The following is a 19168-nucleotide window of genomic DNA, read 5'->3' as shown; positions in this document are numbered from 1 at the left end:
TTTTAGTTTAATTTAATCTTTTATTTTAAAGAAATATTTTTTTTTATCTTTTTAAGATAATTCAATTTGATCTGTCCCTTAATGTAAGTTTAACACCATCAATAATTTTAAGATACCAACAATTAAAAACGACTATAATATTTTAAAAATGTGTTAATTACAGTGTGGAGATAGGTGAGAAAAAAAGTATTATGTTTCATGACAATTTTCAGGTGTTAATATTTTAAAATTGTTAACAATATTAAACTTCCATTAAGAGAAGGATCAAAATCAACCATCTTAAAATGATAAAAAATCAGAAATAATTATTTTTAAAAATAAAAGATTAAATTAAATTAAAAAATAAAATAAATAACCAAAAAGATCATTTAATCATTTGAATACAAGTCTAATTTTTATATATTATTACTATTTTTTAAATTTCAACCAATAAAAAATTATTATTAACATGAATTTTAAGATTATTATTGTATTCGTTAAAAAAGATATTACGGTGAAAAAAAAAACTTATACTCACATTTATGATTGAATGAGAATATATTTTATACACTTTCGGTGTAAACATCTATATTATACACTGGACGAGCTAAAATACTAATGAATCAATATTTCTTAATTAGTAAGCATCTTATATAAGATACCAATAGCAATGGGTGATTGGTTCAAGTAATTTAATATAAGTTTAATTTTATATATTATGACCAGTAAAAAAATTTACAACATCAACTCATAAAAAATATTATTAACATAAATTTAAAGATAATTATTTAAAAAAAAAACCTTATCATATATATGATTGAATGGGATTTTAAAACTATTTATACACTCTCAGTCTATGAAATGTCAATGTATTGTCAATATTCCGGATTTGTATAAAACTATTTGCGAACAGATACCTATGGTTTTATTAATGATTATCTTATTAGGATACCTAACCTGGTTTTATTTTAAAACTAATGTTAACTTTTGTTTTAGCATACACTTTTCGAAAGCTACGATAGAAAGTGTAACATACAATATTTGAAGTTGCTTTTTCGGTGACGTTTTTATTTTAGCATTTTGTTGTTAATATATAGAGAGAGAGTCATTCACAGAAGATTAGGAAGAGAAAAAAAAAAACATAAAAAGGACCTTTTGATAATTAGGGGACAATTTTTTTCTAATTTATTAAACGAGGTCAGTTTTTAAATTATTTACTAATCAGAAATAAATTGTATGGAAGATTACGACTTCAGATGCAGAAGTCGTATGGTTTTTGGAACTTTTTTTTTATGAAATCATAAATTATTTTATGATTTTCTTTTTTTTATTAATGTTTATTTATTTTTTAATATTAAATATACTAAAGTCGTATAGAACTACAAGACTTTAAAGTTTTGAATTATCGTCCAACTTTATAGTATTATTAACTAATTTAATTCTGACAATTAATCCTACAAAAACAATAAAAATGTTTTTTTAATAATTTACTAATAAAAAACTTCTTAAAATAAAAATAACATAATACATTAAAATAAATAAAATAATACAAATTATCCACAAACATAAAAATAAAAAATACATATAATATTACGGATCAACTTGTTTATATAAATAATTACTACAATTAGGTCTCAAAGATAAAAAAAATTATATCTTAAATGGTAATCATCCATACGACTTATCTTCATTTGGTAAATTAGAAAAAAATTATTCCCTAACAACAGCATTAAAAAAGTTTCAAATATAAAAAATGTTACCTTTTTGGTAAATTAGAAAAAAATTATTCCCTAATCATCAAAACCCCCATAAAAGGAGCAATCAGAAGCAGTCACTTGGAGCTACTTCAACCCTTGGGTGCCAATAACTAACAACAGCATTAATCAAAGGGAACTACGCTAACCACTTGTGAATAAACTTCAAAAGAACCTCACCTATCATTATATCTTTCTCGTTTTTGGTAGATGGAAATCAAAGGTATGTTGCAAATTTATGGTATTTTTAATCCATATAATTTTTTCAAAATTTGTTTTCTGTTCCCAACTTTTAAAATCAATAGCATTCGTCCTTATATATTTTAAATATTTAAGCTTTTCTATACAAAAAAAAACTAAAACCAATGTTTTAAAAAAGAGCCAAAAAATTAGTAGGAAATTGAAAACATTTTAGAGACTAAATATCATTAACACTATTTTTATTTATCTGTTATTTAAAAATTTCAAGATAACCTTAATCATCCTTTTCTCAATCTTGTCTTTATATAATAAACAAAAATTATTAGTTTATAAAATGTTAAGTAATAAATATAAGAAATGACATATTGTTTATTTTATTTAGGTGTGCTCATTGAATGAAATTAAATTGATGAACTCGACAATCTAAACAATTAAATCGGTTTGGATTATTGATTCTTTTACTCCAAATCTGAAAAAAAAAACTATTAGTTCAATATTCAAAATTGTCTTTTTTTAACCCAAATTTCAAACATCCTAAAATTTTAATATAAGAATTGTTATTAATTAGTTTCAGTTTAAAAAATTATTTATATAAGAATTTGTTTGAATTAAAATGATTATGATATATATATATATATATATATATATATGAATGTTTGTTTTTACAATATATTAAATATGGTTACAGTAATTGAATAATAAAAATTATATCTGTTTTAATTATTTTATTTAAAATTGATTGAGTTAAATAATTATTTTATAAAAAAAATAAGTGTTTGCTATAAGATTGTTAAAATTATTTTATAATTATAAAAAAAGTGTAACAACTTTATATCCTGATTAAAAACATTAAAAGATTATAACTACTGTAAAGATAATTATTATAGTAATAATATAACATGTATATCTAGTTTGAATAAGATATTTATTATATTTAAATTTATGAATATCAAGAATGATTTACATCTTATCATATTTTATTTTAATATATCTTGAAAGAAAATCAAATATTAGATAATATTAATAATTAGATAAATTTAGATAATAGAGCAAAAAAATACAAGGAAAGATTTGATGAGTCAAATCTATTGAAAATATATCTCATGTAATTTAATCTTAAATCATATACTCTTGTATTATATAAGGATAATTTTTTTTTCTCCTATAACTTTATAGACGGTCTTTCTCAGAAATAGAAAATTAGTATATCACATGAGTTTGAGAAGAAAGAAAAAATAAAAAAAATCTTGTTAACCCACTAAATGAAAAAGAGGAATAATAAGAAAAGAAGGCGTGAATTACTATATGTTTCAAGAGTTGAATAAAATAACATTCTTTTTCTAAACTTTTATGATATAGATTCTTAGAAACACATATTTTTGAGTTTTTTGGTCATAAATTGATACATTGATCCTTGCATGAATTAGTTAATGTGATGATTGCAAAATTTGGTTCAATACCATTCTTATGTGAAGTTATATAAGTGTCTGATATAATAATATCAACATATAGTTTTTACTATTCATGGGGTTTAATATAATTTTACAAAAAGAGATACTGTAATATACGAAACGTCATTGATTGCATATTAAATCTTGAAATGTATTTAAAAATTCATGAGTCAACTTGCTTGAATTTTGTGTTTGGTTATCATATATATCAACTAAAATATATTTTAATACGTGTGTGTTTTATTTCATAGTTAATTATTAACTAGCCTATATGATGCACCACACACACACATCCAATGAGAACTTGGGAATTCTTTAAAAACTTGTTTTGATCATGAAATTATTATCTCATTAAAAATGTTGTTTTCAAAATTTAAGAAAGAAGCTTTAGTTTATTGTCTATTCAACTTAGATGAGAGAATTGAAGATTTGGTTTATTGTTAGTTTAACTTTGTATATGTCTATATTTGAGAATAAAATTATTTATTTATGTAAGGACTCGTTTATTTATAATATTTAAAGTATTTCAAATCATTAAAATTTATAAATTCTTATTTTATGGACATTTTAAAGTATATTTTTAATTGGTTAAATTACTCATTTGATTCCTATAATTTCATGGTTCTTACCTTTTTAGTCCCTATAGTTTGAAAGTGGTATTTTTAGTCTCTATAATTTAGATTTTAATTCTCCTAGTTTAAAAGTGTTCTTTTTAACATTGCTCCACTTAATGGTGAAGGTTAAGATAGTTCTTAGAGTGTGTAATGTGAGAGGCCTAATTCAACCCCAAAAGCTAGCTGAAGGGGTGAGGTTGGGTTGTCCCTCACTTATATATTATAATGTGAGATTACTTTTAACTGATGTGAGACTTGGAAGCGAGGGCTAGCGGCTTAGAGTGTGTAATGTGAGAGACGTAATTTAACCCTCCAAAAGCTAGTTCAAGGGGTGAGGGTTACCCCTCACTTATATATTATAATGTGGGATTACTTTTAGTCGATGTGAGACTTGAATTATTTCCAATAATAATAGTATATATGAGATTGTAGGTTTTAAATACATATGCTAAAAAAATCCATGTTTTTCATGGTATAATGCTTTGTGGCGATTTACTTAAAAATAATACGATGTTAGCTAATTTTTTTTTTTTTGAGAAAGAAGCTAATGTTTTTACTGTCTACCTTTTTTATATATGAATAAAAAAACTTTTTTCTTTTGCTGCCCTTTATTTTATTTTTTCTTTGTTTTGCTGCCCTTTCAATTCTGCACCTAACAATTGTTTCATATCTGCATTTTCTTTTTTGTCCTCTCAAAACTTAAAAAGCCTCCTCAAATTGCATCCATTTCAATAAGATACGTTCTTAGAGTTGGCTTTTTGCAATATTTATTGTAGCATGACGGGAGGTGATAAAAAGTGACAAATAAACAACGAGGTGGTCTATTGTGTTTCCATATTTTTTTTGAATTTTTAATATAATAATATTTTTATTTTCAGATTTAAATATTGTAAAGTATGTAAATATATAAAGTAAAAGAATAAGTGTGTATCTGCTATTCATTTGGATTAAAGTGCCTCTCAGAATCTTAACTAACTTCAAATCAATAGAAAATACACTTTTACTTTTCTCAATTTAATTAAATTACACATTTGTCTTACTTCATTTTCTATAAAAACATTATATATTTTTACTTATTATTATGCGCTCGTAGACACTATAAAAAACCCGTAAAGAAAATCAAAGATAATAAATTACACATGTGTCATCAATTAAGAAATTACTAATGGTTCGGCTAGTATACTAATTAATGGCACATTTTTTTTGACTGAATATATTAAGTTATTAACCCAATAACGAAGATGTATATTATGAGGCTATGAGCTATTATTTGCGAAGCGAGATTAAATTAAAAAGAAATGGTTGTTAGTAATGATTCAAACAACCAAAAGGGGACAAGAGAGTGACGCACATAAAGGGGACAAGAGAAAATGCAATGTATAGAAACTTTATGATTTGGCAGGCATATGTCGAAGAAAAAATGCTCAACAATCTAAAGAAGGAAAAAGCGTATAACCCACTTCGTCAAAGGAGCAAATGGAGCTGCATAAGCTAAACAACTTGGCATGTATTTGACACGTTTCATGTTTCTTTAACTTATCCATAAAATGAAACCATGTCCTAATTTTTTCTGGTCATCAATTAACCTAAGCCACCAGCTGCTGCTTAATTGCTACCTGACAAAGGACACCCACCCCGCCCCGAGATAATGGTAGAACCATTATGATTTTTTCCCCCACAAAAAATTACAATTTTATGATATAAATAAAAGAACGCTGTCTTAATCCAAAGTTGAATTTTTTCACACTTATCACGTCATATGGAACAGACAAGATATTATATTATATAAAAAATATTGAAGGTGTAATAGTTAGCATATGGCTACAGTTTTCCTTCTTCTTTATATATATATATATATATATACGTGGAACAATCAAATTAAATTATATCAATTTAACTTAAGAAACTATTATATTATTTAATAATTTCATATAAAATATGATTTTCCATTATATTATATTTATATATTATAAATTTTATTAAAATTAAACAAAAATAAAAAGATAATCAAATGATACATATTTTATTATATCTTAAAATTTTTATATTAAGTCAATTTTGATTTATAAGATAACAAATAATTTTGTATTAATATAAAATTTTATACATTTGAGTTATTGTGTATGTATAATATTTCAATTTTTTTTGCGAAATATATAATATTTGAAATGAAATTGATTGATTTGAGCTATTAGATCATAATAATAAAAAAATTAATGAATGAGATTAAAACCCATATTAAAAAGTCACGTGCTTCCACGGATTTGGTTTCTTTTCCGAACATGTACACAGTCTTGCAATTCACCTTCATCCCTCATTCATTTTAGTTTTTGCAATTGACCCTATTCTTTCCAATCTTGCAATTGACATGGACGCTGAAGAGTTTATGACTGTTTGTTGCACCGACATGAAATTAATTGACCCTATTCGCCTTTCAAATCATGAAAAGTTTCGGAACATTTGCTCTATCAACATGGATATTGAAAGTGCCAAAGGCCAAGCTTGGAGCAGTGAAAGAACGATTTGGACGAGAGATCCATGTTTTTTCAAATGCTACATTATCCAATGTTGTGATTAAAATTGTGAGTTGTGGAAAAAGAATTGGGGAAGGAAGCAGCAGACACGTGAAACTTTTAAAACAGGTTTTAATCTCATTCATTAAATGTTTTTTTAATTATGATCCAATGGCTCAATTAATTATTCTCATTTTGTGTTCTCATTTTTTTTAGAAGAGATGTGTTCTCATTTGAAACATTTCTTTAACAAAGAACTTTTTTTTTAGAATTATTAGAAGTGCTATAAAGATACTTTTCAAGTAAAAGTATCTTGACAAGGGTGAATTAAAAAATACTTGCATAAAGAAACAATTATATCAACAATCAAAGATTTTTTTTTTCATGTGTTGAATTATTTACACTCAAATCCTGTAAACACAACTCACGTCACAGACATTTATGAGTATTAATTCCAAGATATTTTTTTGAATTATCTTGACAAAGAGTATTGATTCCAACATCGGAATGTATGTATTCACCAAATTTTAATTGTATTTCCTTTTCGTTTAATTTCATTTACTGTATTTATTTTCTAAATATTTAATCTCCATCAAATCTCAATTTCGATTTCTTCTCTAAAATCAAACTATTTCCAATCATTTTTTCGTTATTACGTTCTTAATTATCATTATTTATGAGTTTCGAGAGAACTGTTTATTTTTGTTAAAATAAAAAATATTATAATTGAAGTAATGATCATTATTTCATTAAACGCATAAAGTGTAACTTTCTTAAGTAGTTAAGTTGAAAATATACTTTTTTATTACTTGTTCAACCGTGGAATTTAACATGCGTATACTTTGTGTTTAGTGTGATAGGATTCTAATTTCTATCTGGTTTGGGATGTTATTTTGTTTTGGCTCCTTGTAATTGTGGTCCTAAACTTGAATTAAGATCACCAACCTTTTATGCATGTGTCTTTGTGGGAGTTTGGATTGACTTAAAAAATACACGTTTAATATCATCATTTTTTTTATATTCAATATAAACGCATAAGATTTTAATTAAGGTGATGTCAAATAAAAAAACATTAACACATAAACTAGTATTAGATACATAAAATGATATGCATCCTATTTACCATCACATTTTCTAATTACTTAAAAGTTATATTAAAGACTATTTTTGACTTACTGACAACATAATTTTCACTATTTATGTATGCCTACTAAACTATTGAATTTTATACACAATAAATTTAGAGACTAAATTACTAGTAAACAATAAGTTTAGAGGCTAACATGCATATTTACTCTTTTTTTGGTAGCTGAATTATTTAAAAATCTCTTAACTTTGAATGATCCTTCTGATATGATGCACCTTACTAACTTTGTAGTTATTTTTGGTGATATCGAATTTGCACAGGCACTATATTGATGAATTCAACTAATTTTTTTTAGATAACAGAATAAAGAAGCAAAACTAAAGCGCTATAGAGCACGCACACAAGGTACACGTCTCCAACGTCGTCAAAAGCAATAATATGTCACATGGGGGAGGGAGTCTAAGTCTACATAACATGGGAGGGGAGGGATTCAACTGAATTATTATAGCTGGCTCATGTCAAAACTTAATAAACTTAAATAACTGTCATTCCCACGGCAATATCATATACTTCCTACTTCTCATAGGAATAGAATTTGCTTGAAATATAATAATATAATATTCATGCAAATATAACGTACCTAAGAATAAATTTTCACAACCTTCTAATAAAATGGGTGTAAATATTCCCACCCTAATATTTTTGGGAATAAAAAAACTTGACGTGAAACAAATGCCCCCATATGATATGTTACACTATCAACGAATAATATATTTTTTTCTATTTACATTAGTAATGATTCCAAACATACAGGCAGAAATTTTGTTGTGCCATTTCAAAACAATGTCTGTCAATTATTTTTAATCAAAGTTTTAACAATAAACTAACTCCGAAAGAATTAATTTCGGAAATACGTGCTTAGAACGCTACCTATTTATGTTTTTTTGTTCACTCTACCAATTTATAATTGAACTAATGGACTAATGGAAACCATATTCAAATTATAAAGTGAAATTGCCTGCATTAAATATTTCCAGAAGCATAAAACAATTTCTACCAGACGGAAATGAGCACAAAAGGCTATTGTAATTGAAAATTACAATCAAGGACAAACAACAGAAGCATATTCCAGTTTACCTGTGGCTGTAACACTCGGGTGACTGGAAATAATAGTAATTTTGAGTATATAAGCCACCGAACCGGGCAGCTTACTCTGCAACTGCCAAAGCTGATCGTTTACTCAATCACAAGAATAATACTCTAATCCATGTGGATAATAGCAACAGGTCAACCAGTGTTACTCGTTTACTAGGACACTTACAAGTTATTTAGTTTGATTTTTATTAATTACTAGTGACAATTAATTCGTTTCTTTCATTTCAGTTCTTTGTATTATAGTTGCATTACATTGATATTTATCCGGTACCTGATCAGAGTTCAATATAACTTTGTGTTCTCTTTCGATAATATGATTCATTTTTCACCTAACCTAACCATAATCTACGAGAATATAACACAAAAAGCAGCTGTTACCAATATCCAACATGAAAAGACCCATGAAATACACTGCATTGCTAGCCAAATCATTACATGCACCAGTTTCAGCAGCCCAAAAAATACATATAAAAGTCGGATGATATGGCAAAATACAATCAATAAAGTATAAAAAAGAGGAAGCTTAAGAAGCTTTATTAAGTAAACATAAACCTAATTATACAAACAAACACCACAAATGGCGAATTGAACTTTCACACCATTGCTAAATCCTGAAAATGCTGCCTGAACATCGCTAAGCTCGGAACAACTAATAATTACCTCCCTCATCCCCTTTAAAAGGAGGTTAAAACAGATGGGTGGTCAAAGAATATTTTGCAGCACAACTCCTTTCTTAGTCGGCTCTAGACTGGCCAGCACGAGAAGACAGGATAATACCAACAATGAGACCATAAAGGGCAAGTGCTTCAGCAAAAATGAGGATGAGAATCATTCCAACAAAAAGTTTTGGTTGTTGTGCATTGGCTCTGTAGAAGTAGATTGACTTAATCAGTATTATTGTAAAAGGAAAATCCACTGTCAAATTCACAACAACAAATGCAAGCTAGTAAAGGCAAAAAGATATATGTTCCATGAAGGATCATATTTTATTTGACAGTTGAAAAGGCTAGAGACATATTGAACTGTACTTCCTGGAAGCATTGTTAAGCAATGCAAACATGTCCTCAAAGAAATATAGTTTGAACAATTGATTGCTTTACTAAAAAGTAAACACACACACATATGGCTCTGTTTGGATAAACATTTTAACAAGCACTTATCCGAGAAAGAAATAAGAAAGTAAAATGAATTAAGCTTTCCCATAAATTATGCATTAATACCTGTTAAAATAGTTGTCTTATTATATATATTGTTCAGCTTTAATGAAGCTGTTTTTATATCTGTTGTAAAGTTTTTTTAAAGCTGCATTTTCTGCTTGTGTTTACCTACTTTATGTAGGCTGTAGCCTTTCTTCTACCTTGGTAAACCAACTTGGCTATATATATGTATTTTGATTATTGAGATGCTGAGAACTTATCTCAAGCACTTCATCAATGTAATGTGAATTTTAGCAACTCAGCACAATGTAGTCCTTAACTTTAACAATACCGATTGAAACAGATATCACTTTAACTTATGCATGAGCTAAGTTGGAGAAACTCAACCATTTAGTTTCAGCAAAAGTTAATTTAAACTTGTACATTAGCTAATTTTAGCTTTTGGGAGAAACCTAATTCAGTTTATCTTGTTACTTCACTACAAGTACTGACCGATAAATTCATCCAAACAGGGCAATAATGTATAAATATATGTAGATGTCTTTCATGTAAAAGTCAGTGGATCAAGAGTTGAGTGTCACTATGCAATATTGCAATTCAATAAGACCTTAAAACATACAGAAATAAGAAACAAAGTAAAAAGGCTTTTGTACCTAACACCGGCATCACCAACAATACCAATAGCCATGCCAGCAGAAAGGCCAGCCAAGCCACAGGCAAGACCAGAAGAGAGATGTGCATAACCATCAAAGAGGTAATAGGATTTGGCCTTTGGATTAATACCGGTACTGATAATAACAGCAATAATAAGGCCATAAATGCCCAAAACTCCAGCCATGACAACAGGAACAATCGACTTCATCACCAGCTCAGGTCTCATTACACCCATGGAAGCCACGCCCACGCCACTCTTCGCTGTGCCATAGGCAGCTCCCATACCTATCAACCAAATAAAATTCCTCACAAATTTTTATCAATTCAAACAAACAACCCTAAGATTAAAATTCGATCGATCAATCACTTTCACACGTGTGAAATTATTCCGATTACCTCACAGGCACAGATCAACCAATTTTCAGATATCATATATTAAACTTAACGATTTGCAGTAACTAATGATTCCAAATTCAACACCTAAAATAATATACGGTTCTGAGCATTGGAACATGAAATTGGATTAAAAGTGAAAATTAGGAAAGGATTAAATAAATAATGAAACGGTAAAGACGGATCTAATTGAAATGAAGAGAGTAGATTGATTACAGGAGAAGACGAGGGCAGCTGCGGCGCCAAGGAAGCCGAAAAACGGTGCCGTTTCATCACCGCTGAAGGCAGCCATAACGGTTGGTGGATCTGCAGCGACGTCGGATAAATCTGAGAAATTAAAAAATGATCACTATGATCTGTGTCTCGATTATTCTTCTGTTGCCGTGAAGAAAACGTGGGGTCTCCACGTCCATTCCCTTTATAATCTCACATTCTTTACTTGGGCGGGTTAATTTTCTACTTACATTAATAAGATGGGCCTCGAAACCAGGTCCAGGCCTATCTTGTGATTATTTTAGGCCATTGCTATATCCCTTCCTCCTAATTGCTTAGTGCACTTCCCTTTTCATATTTTTTCCCTATATTACCCTTTTCTTACCGAAAATTGAAACACATGCAGAATGTTTCCCCTCCCCGTAATTGTAATTTATCATCAAGAACCCCCACCCTCCAAAAAATCCCGCTGTAATTCTTGCATCAAGGCCTCTTAGTGTAGATGCACATATAATGTCCTATTAATCCACAGCCACAGGTATTGTTTATGCACCTTTTGAAAACTATTGGAGAGTGTTACAAAAGATGTGCACAATAGAGCTTTTCACTCAAAAGTGTGTCAATTCTTTCCACCCAATAAGAGAACAAGAGCTCTCTAATCTCATCAAAATGATTGATTCTCACAAAGGATCACCCATCAATTAACCTCACTCAACTATGCTTTCATCGATATTTTCTATCACTTCAAGAGTTGCTTTTGGCAAGAAATGCAAAGAGCACAAAGAATTCATAACATTGGTTAAATAAGGAGTTGCAGCGGCATGAGGATATTTGTTTTCTTCCTCTAGGTGGCTTCAATTTGCCACTGGTTTGAGGCCTAAGTTTGAGAGGTTGCATGTGCAAGTTGATCGGATTCTAGAAAAAATCATCATTCAACATAAAGAGGCAAAGTCAAGAGTTAAGGAAGGCTAAAAGAACGAAGATTTGGTGGATATTCTCCTAAGGTTTTTGGATGGTAATGATATTAACAAGGATGTTTGTTTAATTAACGACAATATTAAGGCTATAATCCTAGTAAGGATATTAACATCTTTTTTCAAATCCTTTTATTTCCAATAAATGTCGATGCACCTTGTCCGAAAAACACGAAAGAGAGGGGGGAGAATGAGAAAACAGGGACGAGAGAGGAGAGAAAGACAACAAATAAGGACAAAAAGAGAATTGGGGTGGAAACATTCTGCAGCTGTTTCAATTTTCTAAAAGAAATGATATTATGGAGAAAATATGAAAAGGAAAGTGCACTAGACAATTAGGAGGAGGTATTTAGCAATTGCCTTATTTTATTGCATACAAATGAAGTTTTTTGTATGATTCCTTGTTGCGGAAAACAAAATATATTAGGCTAAAATCTATTACTTTCTCATTAAAAGAATGTCTTTCTGGGACACTTGTCACACTCTGGATTATTTAACTTGTGTTGGACCAATCTATCACTCACCCCTCAAATTTTTATTTGAAATTCTTTCTCTATCCCTATCTGTGTCTTCTCCCTTCCTTTCTCTCTTTCCTTTTTCATTTTTTCTCCCCTATCTCTTATCCTCTACCTCACTGCAAGGGAAGCCGCAGCTAATCGATGCCTGCACTTCGGTCCCCAACATCGTTCGCACCATAGTTCAAAAACCCAATTCGACGATCCAACTGGAACCCAGTGACATAATCGAGCCAGTTTAGTTATTAGACCAGTTATGCATTTAGCCCATAATGGTCCGGTTAAATCCGGCTGGTTTGGGGGTAACTCTTGTAAGCCGTATCGGTTTTTAAAACCTATCTCGCGTAAAAAAAACACTAAAAAATAACTCGAAATTTATATAATTGTGTTATTGAATTATTATTTGTGTGCTTCTATTATCAACTTTAATACTTCAATTGTATTTTGGATTTTAGAGTATAAATGAATTTTTCTTAGTTATATACTTATATATAATAAATAGATATATAATTTTAAATTTTTTAATATATACCGGGTCTAATCGGATTAATTACTAACCCACTGATCCGACCACTGACCCACTACCTCAATCAGGTCAATAACCGCACCGGATTTCATATGTAAGTAGTTAGCTAACAAAATGATTGAACATACTTTATAGATTAAATATCAACTTTACTCACATATAATACCATGGATAAAGTACAATTTTTTTTATATTTTTTTTCTTCGATGAGGGATCTGCTGTTACTGGATCAAGAGAAGGACTTGGGATACTTCTTTAGATTTTGGTAGAAATTAATGTAGAGGTATAATTCAATTCAAGTACAGAATATTATGATCTGATTCAAATAGTGAAAATTATTTGTTCTCCCTATGAAGGATATTTTTTCTGCTCAAGTATTATGAGATTTAGAAAATTATGTGTTTTAAGATATATGTTTTACAGAGCTACTGACATATGTTTCCTTCAGGTTACAACAATGGCTTTCTTTGGTAGAATTGGGAATTTGCTACGACAAACAACGAGCAGGCAGGTTAGTTCAGAATTGTGTTCATCCCCTTTGTTTTTTCAGGCTATACGTTGTATGTCTTGTGCTCCAAGAACAAAACTGTTTATTGGAGGAGCGTTTGAACTTCATTTTGAGCTGGATGCTTTATATGTTTTTTTTATTCTTTGCCTTTTTTATCTTTGACTTTTATGTTTCCCTTGAATGTCACGCTCTTTGTAACTAGGATAATTATGGATCGTGAAATTGGTAGATCCAGAGGATTTGGCTTTGTCACATACATTTCGGTTGGGGAGGCATCAAGTGCCATTCAGGTCTTGGATGGTTAGGTAACAGACTGTTTGTTTTTAGTGCTATAATCTTGCGAGTAGCATTGGTTGTTATGGTTGCTGCAAAATCATCATGTTTGAACTTTTAACACCTACCAATAGCTTCAAATGAATAAAGTATGCAATATGCATGTTGTGCATGTTGTGCTAATTTTGTTTACTTAACATTGTTTTGAACTTGGCAAGCTTTTAAAGTGTTCTCATGGTGGACATGATGTGGCATAATCACTATTAGAAAATATGCTTTCTACATCGGTTATTTATGACTTTCAACATCGGTTTTTCAACCGATGTTGAAAGTACCGACGTTGATAATATTATCGTTAACATCGGTTTTTCAAAAACCGATGTTAAAGTAAAATTACCAACATCGGTTATATAAATAACCGATGTTGCTAATATGAATTACACCCAGAAAATGTATATTAATATTGAAAGTTAACATCGGTTTTTACAAAAAACCGATGTTAACGAATGTGTTACTGTTGACAGTTAACATCGGTTTTTTACAGAAAACCGATGTTAACGTTGTTAACGTTCGTTAACATCGGTTTTTTATAAAAACCGATGTTAACGAATGTGTTACTGTTGACAGTTAACATCGGTTTTTATGAAAACCGATGTTAACGTGGGTTAACATCGGTTTTTTCAAAAAACTGATGTTAACGGATGTGTTACTATTGATAGTTAACATCGGTTTTTTCAAAAAACCGATGTTAACCCACGTTAACATCGGTTTTTTATAAAAACCGATGTTAACGAATGTGTTATTATTGAATTTTAACATCGGTTTTTTTACAGAAAACCGATGTTAACGAATGTGTTATTGTTGACAGTTAACATCGGTTTTTTTAAAAAACCGATATTAACGAATGTGTTGCTATTGACAGTTAACATCGGTTTTTATAAAAAACCCGATGTTAACCCACGTTAACATCGGTAAAAAACCGATGTTGTTTTCAGGAATTTTTTTTATATAATGTCTTTGTTTTTACAAAAAACCAAAATTTAACCTGTAAATTTAAAATCAGACCACACAGCACACAACATATATCATTTGCATTCAGTTTTCAAATAGATTTTAGCAAAAAACTAGCTATCAACAAAGGTTGTTCAATGTTAAGATGAAACAACAATTGTAAAAAATATAATGCAAAGTACGTAAACTAATTTATTAACCTAAAGTTACATAGTTGCCTAACATCCTATGTTTGATTTCTAACTTTTAGATAATATTGTGCCCACTGTATGCAAAGTGCCTTAAATCTCTCTGCTTCCAATGGTCTAACTTCATTAAAATACTGCATGATGAAATAAAAAAATAAATTAATAATGTAATAACAATTATAAAAAAACCAAATTTGTTTGTAATAAACAATTACCGTCTCCCAATTATTCCTGAAAGATCCTAAGATTATGGTGGACATCTAGTGCATCACGTAGTAGCCACATTCAGTGATTCCTTTTTGTCTATTACACTAAATACATAATGAAATTTGGATATTAATTAAACGTTAACTACAATTAGTGTACACACACATAAAATATATATAAGTAGAACTTTTATTTAAATCACGTACCTTAACAACAATCCACCTAGCAGCAGCCTTGGATTTCGGTTGTGGAGTATCATCAAGTCCTTTCAAAGCACTAGTGTTGAATATAAGGAACATTAAAATATTGATGTTGTTGAGTTATGCCAATGAAAATGTATTGAAAACAATACTGACCTGTTAATTATTCCCTTAAGGTAGTTGTCTGGCCTGTTATGCAAAGAACAAAACCAGACAACTAGGTTTTCCTTAGGTAGAATGACGACCATTTGCCAGTGTCCACTGCAGTAGAGACGAATATAGTTTATTGTAGTAGTATAGATTATTTAAATTCAATTATTGTGTTTGACTTACCTATTCAGATAGGCTCCAAGGTAAACATCTCGTTTTGAACTCTGTATCCAACTCTTGATGTAACTTTCGGATTCAAATTGTGATTGTCCAGATCTCTGAATGGACTGTGGCTCGAGGAATCCATACACATCAGAATTCCCCGCTCGCACACTTGTCTCAGTCAGATGGCTGTGTTGTTAAGTCAAAGTTAATTATGTATGAATTTAAAACAATTACTTTGGTAATTAATAGTAATCTAAAATGACTTACAGAATCCACAACTGTATAACTGATATGCTGAGACATTGACCACCATGTGCAATTTCAGAGAGATCTTCGTGCTTTATATACAACGGGAAGTTTTGATTAAACACCCCGAATATGGTAGCATCCCACATAACCTGGAGCGGCTTCAAAAACAGTTGTGGGATGGTCAATGTCATCAGGTACAGGGGATCATCGACCTCTTCATCCGGGCTTTCTGGAGGTTTTGCTGGAGACACAGCTGCCTATTGATAAAACATAGTTAATTAGCAAGTTTTGATTACAGTGAACAAATTAATTGAAAAAAATAAACATATAATCAGAGTAAAATACCTGTTCTGATAAACGCTTCACAAGATGTGTGACACAATTTTCATTATTCATATAACCAAACTCATCCAATAATAGTAGTACACTCGATCGGAACATAAATAACAAAAGGGTAATAGTAGGAATTCAGAATACTGTTAAATTATAAGATGAATCTCACAAAATTAATAAAATAATAAGATATGAATCTCACTAAATAATTAATAAATATAATTTTTTTTAATGGGTAGTAACAAGTAATTTTATTGTCAGCTTGTGAGAACAGAATAATAAAAACAAAAAAAGTACCGTCAACTTTAGTTGAGTTGTTAGTCTTCAATCTTAATTACCCACGACTCTTCTCATCTTCCAAGTTCCAACTACCTGTGCAATGCATGCCGTCAATGCTCAGAATAAATCATAATCTGCTATTTTTGTATTACCCTCTCTCCTTAGTATTTTTGAAAAAGTAAAGTGTATTATAAGTCCCCTTAGTAGCATATTGATTCAATCTTGTCCAACATTATCAAGATACGCTAAATCAATCCCAGTGATATATTAAAGTAGGCCCCTTATATTTTGCTTTTTCTCCAACTTGAAAAGAAAATGAAAGAAAGTTTTTGATATATCAAAAGTTTTATGTCATTTTATATATACATACTTTTCCTTCTTTTTTTTTTAACAAGCAAACGATTTTTTTTTATCATGTCCATACACTATTTTCTCTTGTTTTAAACTAGTTATGGATATTGGATAGATGTTTCTATTTTTATACTTGGTAAATGATAGTAATTTGTAATTACGGTAAAGACATAATCTAAGGTTGTTGGCAACCGAGTTTTTATTTTTTTATTTTTATCAAAGTGTTTGGATATTTACAAGTAAATAAACTGAACTGCAGTACTTGGCATCAAATTTCGTACCTGTTAAGTAATGGCAGTTTAAATTGTACTGAAAATAAATAAATAAATCCTTTATTGTTTTAAAAGTTGCTGAAATACTGCAGAACATGCTCCTTTCATTTTGTTACTTAAAGTTAATTTTACGAATTCTGTGAAGAAAAAAAAAACAGATTTATGAATGTGATCCAGTAGTAAATAGAGGAGCTTTGAAATACTGGAGTATAGTTTTCAGTATGCCTTTGGCACTAACCTGTTACCAAAAGAAGCGTGCAACTTAACGATTGTATTTTCCTCTTCAGCAGAAATGTTCCCTCTTTTAAGGTCAGCTCTCAAATAGTTAATCCATCTCAGCCTGCAACTCTTCCCGCACCTTAATAATCCTTCCAAACCCCAAAAATGCCAGTCAGAAAAAAGAAAAAAAAATATCAATTGATCTACAACACAAATTACTTCTTCCACAATAAATACTCCCATATAGTAGCAACAAAATTAATTTGCTGTTGGAAGTTCAAACTTATTGTATCAATCGATAAAAAAATAAATATTATTAACAATTAATACGTACCTGCATTTTTAGGCAATGACCTCCAAGAACCTTCCCCGTTGGTCTGAATGTATTTTGCCAAGGTCTCACCTAAAAATTGACGCGACAGAGCAAATGAATCGGGTTGATAGCAAGCGGATAAGATCGAGAGGCTTACCTCGAATCCGAAATGAGAAATGGCGGAATCGGCAAGAGAGCGATGAAAAACCTAAAAAAGAGGGGAGAAAATTAGGGAATCGGAATGAAATTGGGGAGTAGAGAGGATCAGAGAGCAATGCCAGTGAAGAAAAGTAAGCAGAAGGTACGGGCGAGGTCGGCAATGGCAGAAGAGAAACCCTAGAAGACAGAGTAGAAGGAAAAGGAGAGGAGGATTTACCTTTTTTTTGTGGAGGGAGAAGCAGAAGAGGGAGAAGGCAAAAATAGAATAAAGAGGTTTGAAGGACCTTTACTTATTGTAAAAAATAATTTGAATAATAAAAAAATTAAAAGATACCTGCACATAATCCTTTTAAATAAATTCATATAATTACTAAATTTTAATCCTGACATTGCCTCAAAAAAAAAAAAAACCTTTAATCCTGACAAACATTTAAGTTTTTATAATTCTTGAATACGTTGATTTTTTTTTTCATTATTTACTCATATATGGTCGTGCTTTCATATTGGTTCCTTTAAATATTATATATTTAGCATTTAGGTGGGACTTTATATTAAGACTTTATAAAACTTAAAAAATAAGCACAGTTTTATTTTACAGTAAAAAAAAAAAAGCAGAACTAATGGCTTAAAAAAACCCTTTGCACCATATACTGTAACTGTACTGTACCTGTCACTTGCTTTTTATTTTATTATACTCATTTGTCCACGCCATGCCTTTGCCTTCACCCTCCCTCGTTTCAGGTGAATTTGTTTAAACTAAAAAAAATAACTTTATTTCTTAAAATAAATAAAAAATTATTTTTTAACAGAAATAATTTAAACAAACATATTTAAAAAAATAAAAATTACCTATTTTATTAAAATAAATATTTATTTCAATAAACAAATTTATCTTAAATAAACACTACTTACAAAATTAAAAGATGTTAATGTACGTTAGTTGTTTGTACCATTATTAAATGTATTCAAAAATTGAATTTAAAATTAATTAAAATATTATAGTGTAATTATTTTTAAAATATTATTTCATTAGAAATTATCATATAATTAAAAATGATTGAATTTTATAGTAATATCTAAAAATCATATCTAAAATCGTTTGTAA

The 19168-nt window shown here is 29.5% G+C and overlaps 1 protein-coding gene and 1 long non-coding RNA gene across 2 annotated transcripts; both read right to left on the bottom strand.

The window, feature by feature from the left end:
* Positions 1 to 9126: 9126 nt before the first annotated feature.
* On the bottom strand, positions 9127 to 11363 carry LOC114414446 (V-type proton ATPase 16 kDa proteolipid subunit). The gene is made up of 3 exons (XM_028378715.1): positions 11175 to 11363; positions 10565 to 10850; positions 9127 to 9620 (listed from the first exon to the last, which is right to left on the bottom strand). The coding sequence occupies exons 1-3, from the start codon at positions 11248 to 11250 to the stop codon at positions 9488 to 9490; spliced, it is 495 nt and encodes a 164-aa protein (XP_028234516.1). The 5' UTR covers positions 11251 to 11363; the 3' UTR covers positions 9127 to 9487.
* Positions 11364 to 15038: 3675 nt separating this feature from the next.
* LOC114414447 lies at positions 15039 to 15639 on the bottom strand. Its single transcript, XR_003667214.1, has 3 exons — positions 15580 to 15639; positions 15382 to 15477; positions 15039 to 15300 (listed from the first exon to the last, which is right to left on the bottom strand). It is a non-coding gene; the product is annotated as an uncharacterized LOC114414447 (long non-coding RNA).
* Between the last annotated feature and the right edge of the window lie 3529 nt (positions 15640 to 19168).

The sequence above is a fragment of the Glycine soja genome, chromosome 6 (genome assembly GCF_004193775.1).
Source record: "Glycine soja cultivar W05 chromosome 6, ASM419377v2, whole genome shotgun sequence".
NCBI lineage: Eukaryota > Viridiplantae > Streptophyta > Magnoliopsida > Fabales > Fabaceae > Glycine > Glycine soja.
The sequence above is the reverse complement of the archived record's forward strand: the minus strand, read 5'-3'. Positions and strand labels throughout refer to the sequence as shown.

Excerpts from the sequence above, each read along its gene's own strand:
- LOC114414446 (XM_028378715.1), bottom strand. The coding sequence starts at position 11,250 with ATGGCTGCCTTCAGCGGTGATGAAACGGCACCGTTTTTCGGCTTCCTT. Across the intron at positions 10,851-11,174 it reads AGCTGCCCTCGTCTTCTCCT|GTATGGGAGCTGCCTATGGC; the intron begins GTAATCAATCTA and ends TTTGGTTGATAG. Across the intron at positions 9,621-10,564 it reads GTTGGTGATGCCGGTGTTAG|AGCCAATGCACAACAACCAA; the intron begins GTACAAAAGCCT and ends CTACTTCTACAG.